This window comes from Molothrus ater, chromosome 9, assembly GCF_012460135.2.
Source record: "Molothrus ater isolate BHLD 08-10-18 breed brown headed cowbird chromosome 9, BPBGC_Mater_1.1, whole genome shotgun sequence".
NCBI lineage: Eukaryota > Metazoa > Chordata > Aves > Passeriformes > Icteridae > Molothrus > Molothrus ater.
In genome coordinates, this window is record NC_050486.2 from 21309530 (window position 1) to 21325420 (window position 15891).

Here is a 15891-nt window from a genome sequence, read left to right on the forward strand (position 1 = left end):
GCTGTTCTGTATTAACTCACAATCTCTAGTTCTTGTCACTGGAGTTAGTTCTTGCTGGTCTTTTTCCTTGCCCCAAGAGGAGACCTTTTGCAGGAGATGCTCTCAGGCTCTCAGAAGAGCTGGGCTGAGCTGTGCTGTTGGGGTCTTCGCCAGGATGTGCTCAGCTGTTTCCGAGACCAGAAATCTCTCCATGCAGGAAAGAGGGGTCCTGCTGCCATCTCGTGGAGCTGTTCCCGCCCGGCACGGGGTCTGCACAGCCGCCCTCTGCCAGCTCCTCCACGGGCAGTGGAGACCAGCCTCCCTCCTACACTTTTTGGGATACAGCACAGACTTGGATTGCTTGGCTCCACCCCGTCCATTCCCACTTTTCCATCAATGGCAAAGCTCCACACATATGCCTGCAGCATCCCAACATGCATGAAAATGGGACCTCAGCCCACACAGCTTAAAAACACCTTTATGAGGTGTGGGCACAGGTCAGTCTCCACCCAGGAGCGTAATTTGAATTACTCATGCTGCAAGATGTTGCCCCAGCTCCAAACCTGACCCTGGCTGGCTGGATCCTGCCCCTGGCTTGCCCAGTTCCCCACCACAGCCTCCCCCAGTGCCACAGGGAGCTCTGGCTGCACAGACACGCTCCCAGCCCTGTCAGGAGCAGCTGAGCACCCTCCAGCCCAGCCACACGGGCCACCCTGACCACTAAGTGGCTTTTTTTGTTTTTCAAAACCACCCTGTAACATCACCACTGCCTGGGGAGGGAGGGCAGCACAGGGAAGCAAGCCAGGAGTCAGTTCCTTCACAGGAAACAATCAAATAGATTTTGTTACTGAGGGAAAAGTTAATTTTGCTTTACCACAACTGTGGTAGCCAGCTGTGAGCATCCTCCTCTCCCACCACTGCTGGTGTTCCACCTACACTATTTCACAGTCTGCACATGAGGGATGGACTGCAGGAAAACAAGCTCTGGACCACATCCCATTCCCTACCCTCGAGGCAAGCCCAGGGATGATGCATTTTTTTCCTCCCAATGAACAGATCTGCAGTGCCCCTCCTCCCTGTAGCTCATCTCAGAGATTTACCTGGATTTGCCAAGATATCACAACCTTTGGGCTTTCAGTGTTCAGGCTGAAGCTCTTTAGGAACACTGGCTGCGCCAAACCGTGACAGTTTAGCAAGGATTAAGGGTCTGAGGCTGGGTTTTTGTAAATCCAGTAGTGCTTGGATCAGTTCTCAGCCATGTGCCTTCGGGCTCCAAGTTATTAACCTTCTGTTTCAAATAAGCCCCAGGAATAGGGAGGGCAGGAAGGTGGGGGCACACGCAGTACAGGAAAGCAGAGGCCAGCATATCACACAGCACTCACAATCGGAATTAAAACTTGCTGGGACTCAGAAAACAAAACCACTCAGAAGACTGGTGCTGTAAATCACTGGCTTGGCAAAGATCACCCTGCTCTCAGAGAGCTGTGTACACAAATCACCTCCGAATTTCAAGTCACTTTTGCAGCAGTGGAAAGGCCTGTGAGCACATTCCTGTTGGCAAAGCTCAGGACACCTCTGACTGCAGAGCTGCAGCAGGCAGCACCCACTCCCTGCCTGCTGTGAGCCCTGGAAAGTGGGGAAGCAGGGTTGAGCTGGGAAAGTGGCAACACCGTGCTGGGGAGGTGAAAGTGAGGAAGGAAGGTGCAGCTGACATGTGAGGCTTTTCCCAGAGCAAGCCTCACCATCCTGTCAGGCAGGGGCACAGGGTATAGCTCCAGCTCCTGCCAGCCATGTTCTGTAACAGCCCGAGTCCTTAAACAGAAGTTCAACACCCACAGCAATAAACAGGAGCAGCAGATTCCCAGGAACAATTGTATTAATTCAGAGGCATATATTATGGAGTGTTTAACTGATCTGTAAATACTGAACCTGTGGAAACCAGCATGAGGGCAAGTGCTGGTTAAATAACTTTTATCACCTCTGTTCCCCAGGAGTGTTCACAGTGCCACAAACAGGCTGGATGCTGAGAAGCCCCAGCCCAGATCTCTGAAAAGGCAGATGAACACATCACAGCTCAGGAGTTACAGCACTGACAGCATAAACCAGGGCCTGCTTTAAAAAGCTGGGATATCTCTGATGGCCTTTCTGGAGATAGGGGACCATGCTTGGATTTTACAGGTCCAAACCCTAGAAATGAGAATTTCTGCATGAAAAGGGGAAGGCTGAAGACTCTTACCACAGAGTAGCCCTCACACCCCACTGTCACAATGGGAGCTGGAACTGGGATCACACCCACAGAAGACTGGGTCCCAAGCAACAAGCTCCTGTGCCTGGAGACAGTTTTCACTTTTAAGAAATAAAAGACAAACCAGGTCATCAGACCCTTTTCAGTTAATTCTCACTTATCCCATATACAGCCCAACCCTCCCTCTAAAGCCATGCCCACCAGGGGTTATTCTGCTGTAAATGAGCATTGTCACAATAGTCTGCCATGAACCAGCTGTGTGGTCACCACTGCCACTCACCCTGTGCTTTCACTTCTGTGAGGTGTTACAGTTCTTGTGTTAAACTTCCAAATTATTTTAGTGCTTCCCAAGGACTTCCCCCTCTGCATTTCAATCCAGAACAGCAGGAGTTTTGTAATTGTGGGTGACCGCACCCCAAGGGTGGGCAAGAGCAGCACAGCCACTCACTGGCAGAACCTTTTGCAAAACTCCTGCTGTTTCAGTGCCTACCTCTCTAGGGCAGTTCCTTGTTCAAGCAGGCCCATGTCACAGCCCTCCAGAGCTTCCTCCTGGCAATTTAAAGTTGGCTAAACTTGTTCACCATGTTATTAATTAGCTTGCTATACTGTGACATAGCATAAACATATCAGCAGGCTCTTCTGTGTCTTTATACCCACTTCTCCCCCAAATAAACAATAAAACCTAAACCCACACATGAAGTACAGTGCAATGAGCTACTTTTTCACTAGGTGGAAGGAATTAATTTCTTGTACACATTGCATGGACTGCAAAGACTGATCATCTGAAGAGAATATTTTGGACAAAACCATCATATTTCATGGTCATTTGTAGGGTGGAGGTGATTTAAGAAATACCCAGTATAAAGCATAGCTCCAAGAGACAGTTCCATTTTCTTCTGCAATTCCACCTTTCTGTTTCTGGGGTCTGGCACAGCTGTAATCCAAAAATTTCCCTGAATATCCAGATGCAAAATATAGGCTGCTTCAAGACACGATTAACAAAGAAGTAGCTCTCCAAGAAAGCAAAACTACTCAGTAGAACACACAAAAGACTGGAAGGAAGAAAAACAAAACACTAGACACATTCAAAAATGTTAGCTTAAACCTTGAAGAACACAAAAGTTGTCACAAACATTTGAGCTCCCACCAAGGATCAGAGAGCTTTGACTGTTTTATCTCAGCTATTTAATGAAACCAGATGACAGTCTGGTCATACTACCCTACACACACCTTTTCCTGGTCTTACACTTGGTTTCAAGGCCTGATCTGTAGCAAGGAGAGTACAACAAGAGCTGGGATGCACTGAGAAAAGCAGAAAGTCCTGCAGACTTGGCTCTGTTTGCTCATTGCAATATAAAAGAAATGGCAGAGAGAAAAAAAACAACAAAACAACAAATACATGGAAGAGTTGTATTGTAAAATTAATACAAGCAACAGAACATGCACCTTGGACACCAGGGACAAGGAGACAAGACGGAGAGCAGAGAAGAAGAAGAGACAGAAGAAACAAATAATACTCAGTGTGAGATTCTGGTCTGTGACACTTTGGTAGAGCACATCAACATGAACCAGGACAGGATTTCACCTTCAGGACTTTAAATTAATCCATATCTACTTTCTGCTCTAACGTGGCTGGTCCAAAGGCCAGGCTGGAGGCTTTCAGACTTGTAGACAGTAGGGGAAAAAAAAAAAACAACAAACCAAACAAGGAGCCTCTACTTTCCTCACTTCAAAGACACAAAAGCAAAGGAGGTGACATTTCCCATCGGAGCTGAGCAAGGAGAGGCAAACACTGCAGGTCATTAGAGCACTAAGGAGGTGAGGCCCCGACACAGTCAGCCAGGAAGGTGGTGCAGAGGCTGCGGTAATAGGTGGGGTACACCCGCATGTGGCTGACGTGAGGCGAGTCTGAGAAGTCCACGGCTTTCACAGGAACCCCGAGCTGCTCCCGAGCACTGGCCATGAGCTCAATCTCGCTGGCTTTGATGATGAGATCGGCCTGGGAGTAGAGGTAGAGCTCAGGCCAGCGCGAGGGCGCTTTCAGCAGGGCGTCGTAGTGGCTCTCGTGGAGGAAGCGGGTCAGGGGGTACAGCAGGACCCGCAGCACCACGGCTGTGGTGGCAAAAGTGAACAGCAGGAGATACTTGAGCAGCACGTTCATGGAGGCCAGGACAGTTGCCAGGGCACGAAGGGCTCCTCGCAAGTTTCTTCTGCCAGGGGCGCTGTCGAAAATGGTGCCGGCTACCCTGAGGCTCTGGAAGGGCGTGTGGGTGTGGAGCGCCTCGAGGATGTAGCGGTACAGCATGACACCACCATTGCTGAAAACGTGGAAAAGAACCGGTCTGTTCTCAACTCTGTAGTCAAAGAGCAGCTCCAGGAGTCGCCTGGCTGGGGTCTGCAGGGATCTGATGCCAAAGGTCTCAGAGAAGAATACCATCCTCCATGGAGCTGTGTAACGGATGACCGTGCAGCCCTAAGAACAACAGAAAGAGACCCCACACACGTTTAAGCTGTGCTGCAAATTACAGAGAGTAGGCAAGCAGCAGTACAAAGAACATGAAAATTTGGGACAGGTTTCCAACAGAAACCACAGGACCAGAAGAAAGTCTTTAGTGTCAGCAGCAAGGCACTGACACGAATATAGATTACGTTAATCATCATAGCACACAGTATTATGAAAAGGCCTCTGCCACTGCAGAGGCTTTGGTTGTGTCTGAGATCTTTTCAAATCTTGTGCTAACTGGCACAACCCCTGGGGACACTGCCACCCATTTTTATGGGTGTTAATCCTCACCCAGGAGAAGAAAACCATCTCCCTGATTCACAGACCTTCAGCATCAGCCGTTTTAGTAAGACAAGCCTGCTCTGGTACACATCCAGCTCATCACACTGAAGCAAATATAAGAAGAAAGAGGAAATCCTCCTCTCCTTGGGTGCACTTGTTTGCAGCTGTCTCTAAGACTCACCAACAACAAACACCAACATGATTTTTGTAGACCTTGCTGAAACACTCCAGCTGTGCAAAGAAAGAGCTCTGGCTCAAGGACTCGGAACTCCTGAGCAACTGCCTTCACTCCTGAGCAACTGCCTTACATTTAGGTATAGATTTGGGAACAGGATCTTGGAGGAGTTTCAAAATAGAGCAGATGGAACTACATTTATGAATGCTTTAGACCTTTTCCATCACCTGAGCTCACTGACATTACACACTGACAAGGACAAAGCAAAGTCACCAAAACACCCCCCCCCCAGAGCTCCCTAAACTGTGAACGAGTTAGAAGAGGACACCAAGTTCTCAAATCAAAGCCTTCTTTACCATCTTGCCATGGCTACAGCCACTTCCTCTTAGTGAGCTAAGAAAACTCATCCTCTCCCATTTCTATGATCTTTCTGAGGGAAAAGTATTTTCCAAGAAGTTGTCATGCTGCCCTGTAACGTGCTCCTCATCTGCTCAGCAGCATCTTAAAGCCACTTAACAACTAATTCTTCACTAGATCAAGCCAATTAATGACTCCTGCACTGGATTACACATTAACAATAGACTTGGTAATGTACAAACTTTACCACCTATAGTTGGAACAGATTTGGATATATACAATATTCCCTGCTGACCAAGAAAAAAAATTCTAATGTTTCACTGGGTTCCCATGCTACAAGCTGGCATCATTCCAGTAAAATACAGTATTAGAAAGGAAAATATCATAACCTAGGGAACTGGCAGTAGGACAGATCTCTCTAGTTCAAACACAAGGAATTCCTAGTGAGCAGCTATGACTATCACAGGATGCCTGTTTCACAGACAGGATAAAATTAATTTGGCTTACAACATTTAGATGAATCATTTTCACAGGAAGGAAGAGCCAAAGGCATGACAGATGCCAATGTGTTCCATCAGTTCCCACCCCAGCCTCACCACATCTGTGCTGTGGCCTAACAGCAAGCAGTAAACAGAGCATCTTTCCCTGCATGTTTACCTGTTTGGAAACCTAACACGGTTCACGTGATTCCTGAATAATCCCACAACTTTAAATGCCTTAAGATACTTCAGTGAGTCACACAGCAGCTGAAAGTTTCTCCAAGGAAGTATTTCTGCCTTGGCTGCACACACGAAGGTGACATCAGCAGCTGTTAGATAACACTGCCCGGGCTGTGAGAGACAAGGAGCTTTCAGTGACAGGAGAACTCTCACTCCCCATGAGCGAGACAAGAGAGGCTTCAGAGAGACTTTACCAAGAGAGAGACTTAACCTCACAAAAATAAGGCCATTTCACAGTATAACAGTGTCATGAAGACACAGACAGGGCACTCACCTTCTGGCTGTAGACTGCGCTGTATTTGGCCAGGTATTTGTCCTGGCAGCCGGCCCAGCCCAGGAGGATGACCACGGGCTGGCCCTCGGCAGGCCCTCTGTCTGTGCTGCCTCTGGAACAGACCACAAGTGTTACAGCAGCTGCCCTCCAGGCTGCCCGAGCACAACTCACAGCAGCTCGCCTGGTTACTCAAGTTTAAAGGCAATAGTGAAGCAAGTATAAGCCTGGCTGCTCGCTCAGTTCCGAGCATTGCCTCACGCCGGTTTCACTCCGTGGGCGTACTGCACAGCCCACCTTCAGCCCCTGCAGCTCCCACCGCTCTTCAGTGCCGCAAAGCCAGCACCGAGCTGCTCCCTGCGGGGGGCGACACCGCTCCTCCCGCCTCCGGCGAGACAGCAGCGGCTGCTGCCGCTTCCAGGGAACAGGGAAGCGTCCTGCCCTGTCCTCCAGGCACTGCCAGACACCTGCCGGAGCACCAATGCCCCACGGCTCCTCCTCCCACACCCCAGCGCGCTCGCCTCTCCTCCGCCCGCCCCGTCCCTGCCGTCACGGTGTCCCCGGTCCCGCTCGCCCCCGCACCGAGGGCCTGTCCCGGCTGCAGCTCCACCACGGCGTCCCTCAGCCCGCGGGTGCCCATGGCCGCGCACGGGCCGCCGCTTCCGCCCCCCGCGGAAGCCCCGCCCGCCCCCTCCCCGCAGCCAATGGGAAGGGAAAGCTCCCACCCCGCCTCCTCACTTGCCCCTCCCCCTACCCGCCTCCCACTTCCTTAGCAACGCGCCCTTAGCACCGGCCCAGCGCCCCGCCCGCTGGCCACCCATTGGGCAGCGGGAGGAAAGTCTGGCAGCGATTGGTTCAGCCGCGTGTCAGTCATTCTGCGGGGTAACCGCCCCCTCGGGGCAGGGGCGCGGGGTGCGAGGCTGAGGCGGGCGGGGGCCGCAGGGCCGGGCTGAGGAGAATGGTAGAGCCTGGAGCGGGGATTGCAGCCAGGGGGGGGCTGAGGGGAACTGTAGGGCCTGGAGCGGGGAGTGCAGCCAGGGGGCCCGGGGGATGCGGCGGGCATGAGGGTGAGAGAGGTTGTTGGCCCTGCTCTGGGTGTTTGGGTCAGGAGGGGCTATGGGATGGTGGATTCCCTGGGGCAGGGAATGCTGAGGTTGCAGTGGATCAGACGGGGCAGGGAAGGGAATGGATGCAGGGGGCAGTGTAGGGCCCGGCTGGGATGAGGCAGTGCGGGGCTGGGTTTGGGGCTGTGGGGCCACAGGCAGGACATGCGGGTCAGAGAGGGGCCGGTGGGACTGAGAGTTGAGGAGCTGAGGGTGTTGGGGTACACTGAGGAAGGTGCACTGTACATGGAGGACTTGAGGTGTGCCAGGAAATGGGAAACCTGCCAGGGAAACAAGCCCTAAGTTCTGCCTGAGGCTGGGCACAACCTCGATGTTGTAAGATGCAAAGGTAACACCAAATCACTGCCACTCTGTCCTTCCATAAGTCCAAGGCCATCATTCCCTGGCACCTCACGCTCGGTGTGAGGCTGAAGCAGCACCAGTGTGCCTTTTGATCTCAATCTGATGATTAAGCAGGACTCTGGATGTAAAGAACTGCTGAATTGCCAGAGACAGTTCCTAAATCACTGGTGTTTTCTTGGAAGGAGTAAAGCCCTGCCCTGACCCAGCCTTGTTTTGATTATTAGGTCCAGTGGACTGGGTGGCAGCCCAGCACTCTTGACAGCAGAGTTTGAAGCCAGCAACCAGGAGTTACATGTTGATGCTAGCACTGACAAATGATTCAGGCAAGTCATTTAACTTCCCTGTGTCTGCACATTCCCATATGTAAAATGTTCATAATAAAAACATTAATGTACATTTCCAGGGTACTTTGCAATATTGGCTTAAAGACTCCTATGTCAGCAAATGCTCTTATTACAGCAGCCAGAGACAGACACCACTGTATCCTCTGAAGCCATGTTCTCATTGTTTCAAAGTTCTTTTTTTTTTTCCAGTGATTCATAGGCAAGGCCGTTGTATCACTAAAATCCTCACGTCCAGAGGCTGGTGCTAGTATTTCTGAGTAGTGGGGGGGCTTACTGCAGCATTACACCACCAGCATCTAAAACATAAATACAGAAACCTTAATTTACAATCAATTTTGGGATGTTTCAGACTGTAAAGTTCTTTTAACTAGATCTCTGTTGAGGACAGAGAAGCACTTTATGGGACTGTAAATTTCATGCAAACAGTCTCTGTGAAATACAGATTGCCCCTACACACGAGCTGTTCTCTCAATATCAATCATATGCCTTGCAAGTAATGTTTCACAAATATTCTGTAAATCACAGGAAAATGCTTGCAATAATGTGAAATATGACTTTCACTTGACTGTTTCAGCAGAGGCCCCTAACAGGCCATTCTCCTGTCAGCACTAACATTTGTTATGGCTAATAACATTTTCAATCACAACTATTTTGGGAAAATGGATTTATTTTAAACCTGCTTCCCTGCAAAGGAGGTCCTGAAAACGCCCTGCCAAGGACACAGATGCCTTACAGAACACAGACCGTTAATTCCCAAATGAAATTTCATCTCATCCTAATTCTCAAGCACTGTTTCTTGGCCAGCTTTTTGGAGACTTTACTTGTTTGTTTTTAGGCACTGAGACACATGTTCATGTCTTAGTGGTTGTTTTCAGCCTGGTTCAGATAATAGGAGTATAAAGTTACTTTTGAGCAGGTATCTTGAGGATATTTTGGAACTGATTTGAAATTTTGCTCCAGATACTAGGAGAAAGGGCTTAAGAACTTTGTAAATGGGAAATTGGTAATCTTGATGATTTGTATTACATTGAAAGAAACTTCTTATTCTGAAACAGAAAGATTTATGTTATTTTAACTCTTTTTCTCAATAAACCACATTTAAATAAAACCTAAAATGGTGCTTTTGTTAGGTAGGAAGCCCAAGAAGTGCATTAGACAAGGTGTGAATTCCTTTCTGATCCTTAGGCATGTTGATACAGCTCGGTGGAGGACAAGGCACCTGTGTTAATGCCACTGTGACCTTATCCCTCTTTCTGCATCTGCGTGTGGGCACAGATCCTGGTGCTTAACTGTGAGGCTCCTTGAGCCTGGTCAGTGTCCTCCAGCCTGCACAGCTGTGGGATTGCCACACAAATGGAAGCTCAGTCCCTGACATTCCATCTCCCTTACTAAGTGCACCTTCACATTTGTCAAGCTGCACTAAAGGATATCATACTGAGCCAAAAGTGTGCCAAAGACACTTGGAAAAATGTAGATTTCTTTATTTAACACATCTGTGAAGAAATAGAAGGAATTGCAGACAAGGGATGTTTCTGGTACTTCTGTCTTCTTGCTTATAGCTCTTATCATTTTAGCTTTTCTTAGATTGTTTAAAAACATGCCAGGAAAAATAAATAGGGGGGAAAAGGGAGCAAATATCTGTCATGCTAAAGGGTGCCAAAGCACTTTCCCACTGCCAAGGCCAGGCACATGTTCCTGGGGTGGATGTCCGCATGGCTGTTGCTCCAGCACATGAGTGAGGGCTGTGCTGCTGTGCTAACAGGCATTTATAGCCTCCTTGACCCTGTCACTCCCCATAAATCCATACCTATTTCTGCTCTCATTTCACTCTATTTATTCCCTGGCAGGTCAGATATGAGACGCAGTGTTCATATCATGAGGCTAGTGAGAAACAGGGCTGGGGTAATGGGTAACATCAAAATGACTTTATTAGCAGAGCAGAGAACAGAACTGTGGTGAAACCACCTGCCCAGGAAAATAATCTCAAGTCTGTCACAGATTCATTGTGCAGCTTCAGACATATCAGGAACTCTCCTTTTGCTAGTTTTCCTATCTATGAAATGAGTCTAGGAGAAAATGAGATTAAATGGTTACTAATTGCTTTCATATTATTTGACAGAGAATTAAAATGTGATTCTAGTGATAATTCATTTTTACAGTCTTTCTTCACAGACTTTTAAACTTCTTTCTCATTTTTCTCTAGGCAGAAGAGATCACAACATCTGTCAAAGAGCAGGAAGCCATTAGCCATCATGGTTTTCCTGCAGGGATGGGATAATGCCCACAAAGTTGCTCAAACAACTGTTGCATCCTCAACAGCTTCATTAAAACAAGGCAGAACCAGAGCTGCAGCTGAAGTTCCCAGAGAGACAGATTGTTTCTGGCTCACCTAACAGTGTGGCTCAGGAGGCTGCATCTGTTTCCTTGGACAGCTGGAGGTGCTGTGTGGTAGTGAGATGGAGAGGATGGGCAAGGTCTCTACTGAAAATTTGTTTAAAGAATAAGCTTTTACAGAGACAGAGACATCCACATCCACCACATTCTGCAGGCTTAAAAAACACCCTGGTTATCAAAAGATGGAACTGAAGGGAAAGCCATTTAATCCATCTCTCAGAAACCTAGAATCAGTGTTTTTCTCACATTTGGATGAGTGTGCTGCCTCTGCCTGCCTGTAAGAGGATGGTCCATGTTCTTGTGCAGAGACAGTATCCAGTTCAGACCTCTACCCACTGCAGTGAGATGGGAGGTGATGGCTGCCAGGACATGGCATGCTGGCAGAGGAAGATGGGCTCCAAGGCAAGTGACATTTCTGGCCTTGCTCCCCTTATTCTTGCAGCCTTGCAGCCACAGATACCTTACTGAATTTCTGGAGATCAGAGGTGTCTTGATTCCTCTGGAAATACTGAGGCTGAACCACCTGAAAGAAGAGGACAAAAGAGGGTTTATAAAGCTGCTGTTGCTCACTGGAGACACTGGCAGGGAGTATAAGGAGCTCATTTGTGAAAGCTGTGGTACACAGCATGTCCATTTGTGCTTTGTCCTCATCCAGGCAAGGATGTTCTCCCTGACCTCTGGCCCATGGGGCTGCTTGCTGCACTGAGCCATTCCCTTCCCTCTGCCTGCTGATGGCATCTCTTTCTCAGCACAAGGGTGGAAGCCCAGACCAAGTTCTTAAACGCCTCCAACACAGCAGAAGGTCAAAAAGATGCACAGGTTCTGCTGGACTCTTTGGGCCACAGCAACCCCCAGTACCAGAGACAAGATTCCCAAGGCCTCGAAGCTGTGCTGTTGTGTGCCTCCCCCCAAGCCCAGCACGGGGCTCTGCAGACACTCAGGCTCATGCAGGTGAGGAGTGGGCCTTGCTGGGGACAACGGGCAGTGTTACCACCTGCACCCACCCCTGCTCAGGCAGGAGCTGTGCCTGTCTCCTTGGCATTCTGGCTGCACTGGGTAGCTCTACTGCCTGGAAGAGAACAGTCCGGAGAACTGTGTGAAGACTGTCCCTGTCACTCTGCCCTTTTTCCCCAGGATAGGATGGGAGATGTGCCCTGTCTGTTCATGAAGCCTGTGGTGGGTGTGCTCTGCTCAGTACACCTGGAGGTCCAGTACAAAGGTAAGATCTGTCTACCCACCCTGGGCGGTGTGGGGTAGCCTGGGCAAGTGTGCCGGGGGCGAGGGGCAGGCACAGGAAGTCCCCGTCGAGCGTTCCGGGGGCCCCGAGCCGGCCTGGCCGCGACCGATACGGGGCTGGGCGGGGCTGGGCGCCTTATTACTATTCGGGATAATTTGCATACCCAGGGTGCACCGCGCGGCGGTGCCGCAGACACGGTAAAGTTCGGGCCGCCACTCCCCGGTACCGCTGGTGCAGTGCCAGCTGAGCTCTGAGCGCTGCCGGGAGAACGGGACGAGGCAGCAGAGGGTCGAACCTGGGGGCAATCGCTGTCGCTGTATCTTGGGAGGGACAACCGGGACTGGGTACCTGCCGATAGGGCACCCTTCGGTATACTCTGGTTTCTCTTCAGATCGTATAAATCTTTCGCCTTTTACTAAAGATTTCCGTGGAGAGGAACAGGCACGAGTGTCGAGAAATTTTTTGAGGCTCCATTTCGGTGGAGCTACCCCTATTCTGGTCAAAAATAGAATAATTTGCAATCTTATGCACGACTGCTACCCTGCTACCCTTATCCTCTCCTACCAAGGGAGGAGAGTGTGTGCATATACACGCAATGTTCTTGGGGCTGAAAGCGCCACCTACTCTGGTCCTGCTCTCGGCAGCACGGACCTCGTTCACGGTTCCATCCGCACCGCCCCTATAGCCGCCCGGTCGGCCGCCTCACTACCCGTGTCGGGTCAGCAGATGGCCGTGACGGAGCGGGGATCGGGAACCCCTCCTCCTGGCCTCCTGGCCCGGGTGATGCAGCGGAGTAGCTGCGTGCCCGCGGTTCGGACTACGGGAGAAGCGACAGCCCGGGACCTGCACGGCAGACCCGGGCACTCCAGCCCTCCCAGGAGGACAGGGGTGGTGTTGGCGCCCGCTCGGAGCTCAGCAGCTTGCGGGGGACCCCTACCGCAAGCCCCCCTCGCTGTCTAGCTCCCATCCGTTGGCGGCGGCGTATGGTGGCCTTTCCCGGAGCCGACTTTTTGCCTCTGCGCGGCGTCTCCTTGCCGTGGCGACGATGCGACAAGAGCCCAGCGCCGCGGGGTCCTTGTCTAGTCCCGGCTCGCTTTGTCCACAGCTGCCCCGCTTCGCTCCCCCCGCCCCGGCAGGAGGGCAGGAAGCACCGGGCTTGGTCGGGGCGGGCCGCCTCCTCCGCTTGGTGTGATCAGCATCCCCGGGATGCAGGGCGGGCAGCACCGGGCCGGGCCCCCCGAGCGCCGCCACTCCCAGCCGGCGTGGCTCCGGGCTCGGGCCAGCCGGGCTGTGGCACCGGGCTCGGGCCAGCCGGGCTGTGGCACCGGCCGGGGGCTGGTGCCGAGCCGGGTGAGGCGCCGGAAGGAGAGGGAAGTAGGGAAAGGAATTGAGTGAAGGTCGCCGTGTCTTGTGGGGCGGCAGCGGGGAGTGGGTATATGTACGGGGTGCAGCACGGCTGTTCTCTGGTTTCTCTTCAGATCGTATAAAACTTTCGCCTTTTACTAAATATTTCCGTGGAGAGAAACGCGGACGAGTCTTACGAAAATTTTTGTGGCTCCATTACGGTGAGCTAACCATTTACGGTTAAAGAAAGAGCGCATGCTGAGCTCACTGGGGTGGGTTGTTGTTAATTAATTGCGGCAATGGGGAATACAAGCGATCCTTAGCGGTTCGGACCGTGGGGATAATGGACGAGCTGCGGCACCGATGTCAGCAACACCAACACGCCCCGCCCATCCGGGTCGCGGCTCCTCCCGCTCCTTCCGGCCGCCCCGTTCCGGGGCTGATTTGCATGCCCAGGGTGCCCAGGGTGCTCCGCGGCCCCGCTGGTGTCCGGCGTTGCGGCCGCTGTCCCCCCCCGGGCTCTGGGGGCTGCCGGGCGTGTGCGGCCCGCGGGGCCGGGCCGGGCGGGGATGCGGGTGCGGGGGCCCCGGGCAGGCTGGCCTCGCCCTCACCTATGGGGGGGTGCAGCAGACACTGCGTGTGTCGGAGAGGCTGTTTAGGCATACTCTGGTTTCTCTTCAGATCGTATAAATCTTTCGCCTTTTACTAAAGATTTCCGTGGAGAGGAACAGGCACGAGTGTCGAGAAATTTTTTGAGGCTCCATTTCGGTGGAGCTACATTTTCTTTGGTTAATATTAGATTTAATAGTGGCGTGACTATATCGCGGGTGCCCGGTTTCGATACTGATTGCTGATATGTGGGATCCCTCCTCATCTGCTAGGGCTTAGCCCTCACCCTGGCGAGCAGGGGCGGTGCGGGGGCTGTCCCCTGAGGCGAGGGGTGCAGCAGCAAGGGCTGCCCGGCTCCAGGCTGGGGCTGCCTGCAGCGCTGATACCACCCTGCAGGCCTCCAGAGAAGTGCTGAGGGCTGCTGCCTGAGGCTGGTGAACAGTTCCAGCTCAGCAGTGCAGGGCACGGCAGCCCAGACTGCCTGAGCTGCAGCATGTACATGCATAGATCATTATTTGTAGCCACAGCGTTTCCTGAAAAATTACATCCATCCATGCTAGCAGAGTAACTCCACCTCTAACATCTTAGAGTGTTTCAAAGCATCATTTTCTCCTTCCTAATGGTCCACATATACACACAGCCACATTTGGCTGAGAGAGTATGTTTAACAGGCAGCTGCCACAAAAGCCATTGAGTGAGACACTGGAGCAGGATCCACAGGACCATAAAAAGAACCTTAGAGAAGTGGCATCCTTTCAGTAGGAAAGGACTGGGATATGTTCCTCCCAGGAAAGATTCACCCATTCACCTCTGGCATCCTCCCTGCTGAATATCCCAGCTCTGTCAAGTCTCCAGCCCTAAGCTCATTGGAAATGGGTGCGTTTGGGAATGAGACAGAGTAGCTGCCTGCAGGTAGAAGTGCTCAGACCCTCCTGCTCCTGCCACTGGAACTGGCTTGAAATTTTATTTATAGGGAGAAGAAAATCTGACTGGCCTTGTGTATTGTCACCCTTGATGGCTGGGCCTGGAAGCAATGTATGCCCTATACAGGGCTGAAGGGTGCTGCATTGCTCATAGCGACTGTATTCTCCACACAGCTGGGAGCCACAGCCAGCAGTGAAACATCCTTTTATAACATCAGCCACCCACTGGAAAACCTACTGCCTGTCATTGACTGCATAATCCTCAATGAATTTCAGCTATTTGCACTAAAATTGGTTTATTCAGTGTGAATTTCCTGCAGTGTCCACAAGATAGTGCTGTTAGAACACCTTTTCTGGAAAATCAGATGACAGAAAATGCTTGGCTTGGTAGGTAGGGAGGTAAACCTGAGGAGTTTTCCAGTGACATCTTCTCAGAAGTAAGGGTGGTGATGTTTGAGTCCTAGGGTATTTATGGCGACACAGGAAACTTGCCAGACTTTAATATATACCAGGAAGCTCCCACTGATGATTAAACAGGTGGTTCTCAGCAAGCCCCAGTTTTAAATGATTGCCAAACCATGCACAGCTGAGCATTTCTTGTTTATTTTGGGACTCTGGTGCCTGTTGGTGCTACCAGGGCAGGACAGGAGCACAGTATTTTCCACTGAGATTACACCAAGAGGCACAGACTCAGGCCATTGGGTGCCTCTTCCCCCATCCAGGGTAGGAGCTGATGACCTGCAGAGCAGGTCTCTAACTCCAAAGGCAGATCCAGGAAAATAAGCAATATTAGGGCCACAGAGGGAAGGAAGTGGGCAATACCTTGTTCCTTGCACAGGGAAAGGCTGGGTAATCCAAGAGTACTAACACCTGAAGTGGAACAGGATTGTCTTGCTTTTATCCAGAGTTAGTAGGGCATAACAGCTCTTCTAGTCTGGCTGATGAAGACAGAGCCTAGGTCCAAGTCACGTTTCACAGTTCAGAAACCCTCAGTGCTCAGCCCGACTCTGCTCCCAGAATCTAAACTGTTGAGCACAAAACAC

At 51.2% G+C, this 15891-nt stretch overlaps 1 protein-coding gene and 3 non-coding genes across 4 annotated transcripts; 3 read left to right on the forward strand and 1 right to left on the reverse strand.

The window, feature by feature from the left end:
• Positions 1-3620: 3620 nt before the first annotated feature.
• Positions 3621-7171, reverse strand: TMEM53 (transmembrane protein 53). Its single transcript, XM_036388231.2, has 3 exons — positions 7114-7171; positions 6535-6644; positions 3621-4697 (listed from the first exon to the last, which is right to left on the reverse strand). Exons 1-3 carry the CDS (start codon positions 7169-7171, stop codon positions 4035-4037), a joined length of 831 nt encoding a protein of 276 aa, XP_036244124.1. The 3' UTR covers positions 3621-4034.
• Positions 7172-12343: 5172 nt separating this feature from the next.
• On the forward strand, positions 12344-12458 carry LOC118689866 (U5 spliceosomal RNA). The gene has a single exon (XR_004980690.1). It is a non-coding gene; the product is annotated as a U5 spliceosomal RNA (small nuclear RNA).
• Positions 12459-13430: 972 nt separating this feature from the next.
• LOC118689867 (U5 spliceosomal RNA) lies at positions 13431-13545 on the forward strand. Its single transcript, XR_004980691.1, has one exon. It is a non-coding gene; the product is annotated as a U5 spliceosomal RNA (small nuclear RNA).
• A 432-nt stretch (positions 13546-13977) lies between these two features.
• On the forward strand, positions 13978-14092 carry LOC118689877 (U5 spliceosomal RNA). Its single transcript, XR_004980701.1, has one exon. It is a non-coding gene; the product is annotated as a U5 spliceosomal RNA (small nuclear RNA).
• Positions 14093-15891: the final 1799 nt, after the last annotated feature.

Excerpts from the sequence above, each read along its gene's own strand:
- TMEM53 (XM_036388231.2), bottom strand. The coding sequence starts at position 7,171 with ATGGGCACCCGCGGGCTGAGGGACGCCGTGGTGGAGCTGCAGCCGGGA. Across the intron at positions 6,645-7,113 it reads GCAGCCGGGACAGGCCCTCG|GCAGCACAGACAGAGGGCCT; the intron begins GTGCGGGGGCGA and ends TCTGTTCCAGAG. Across the intron at positions 4,698-6,534 it reads GCGCAGTCTACAGCCAGAAG|GGCTGCACGGTCATCCGTTA; the intron begins GTGAGTGCCCTG and ends TGTTGTTCTTAG.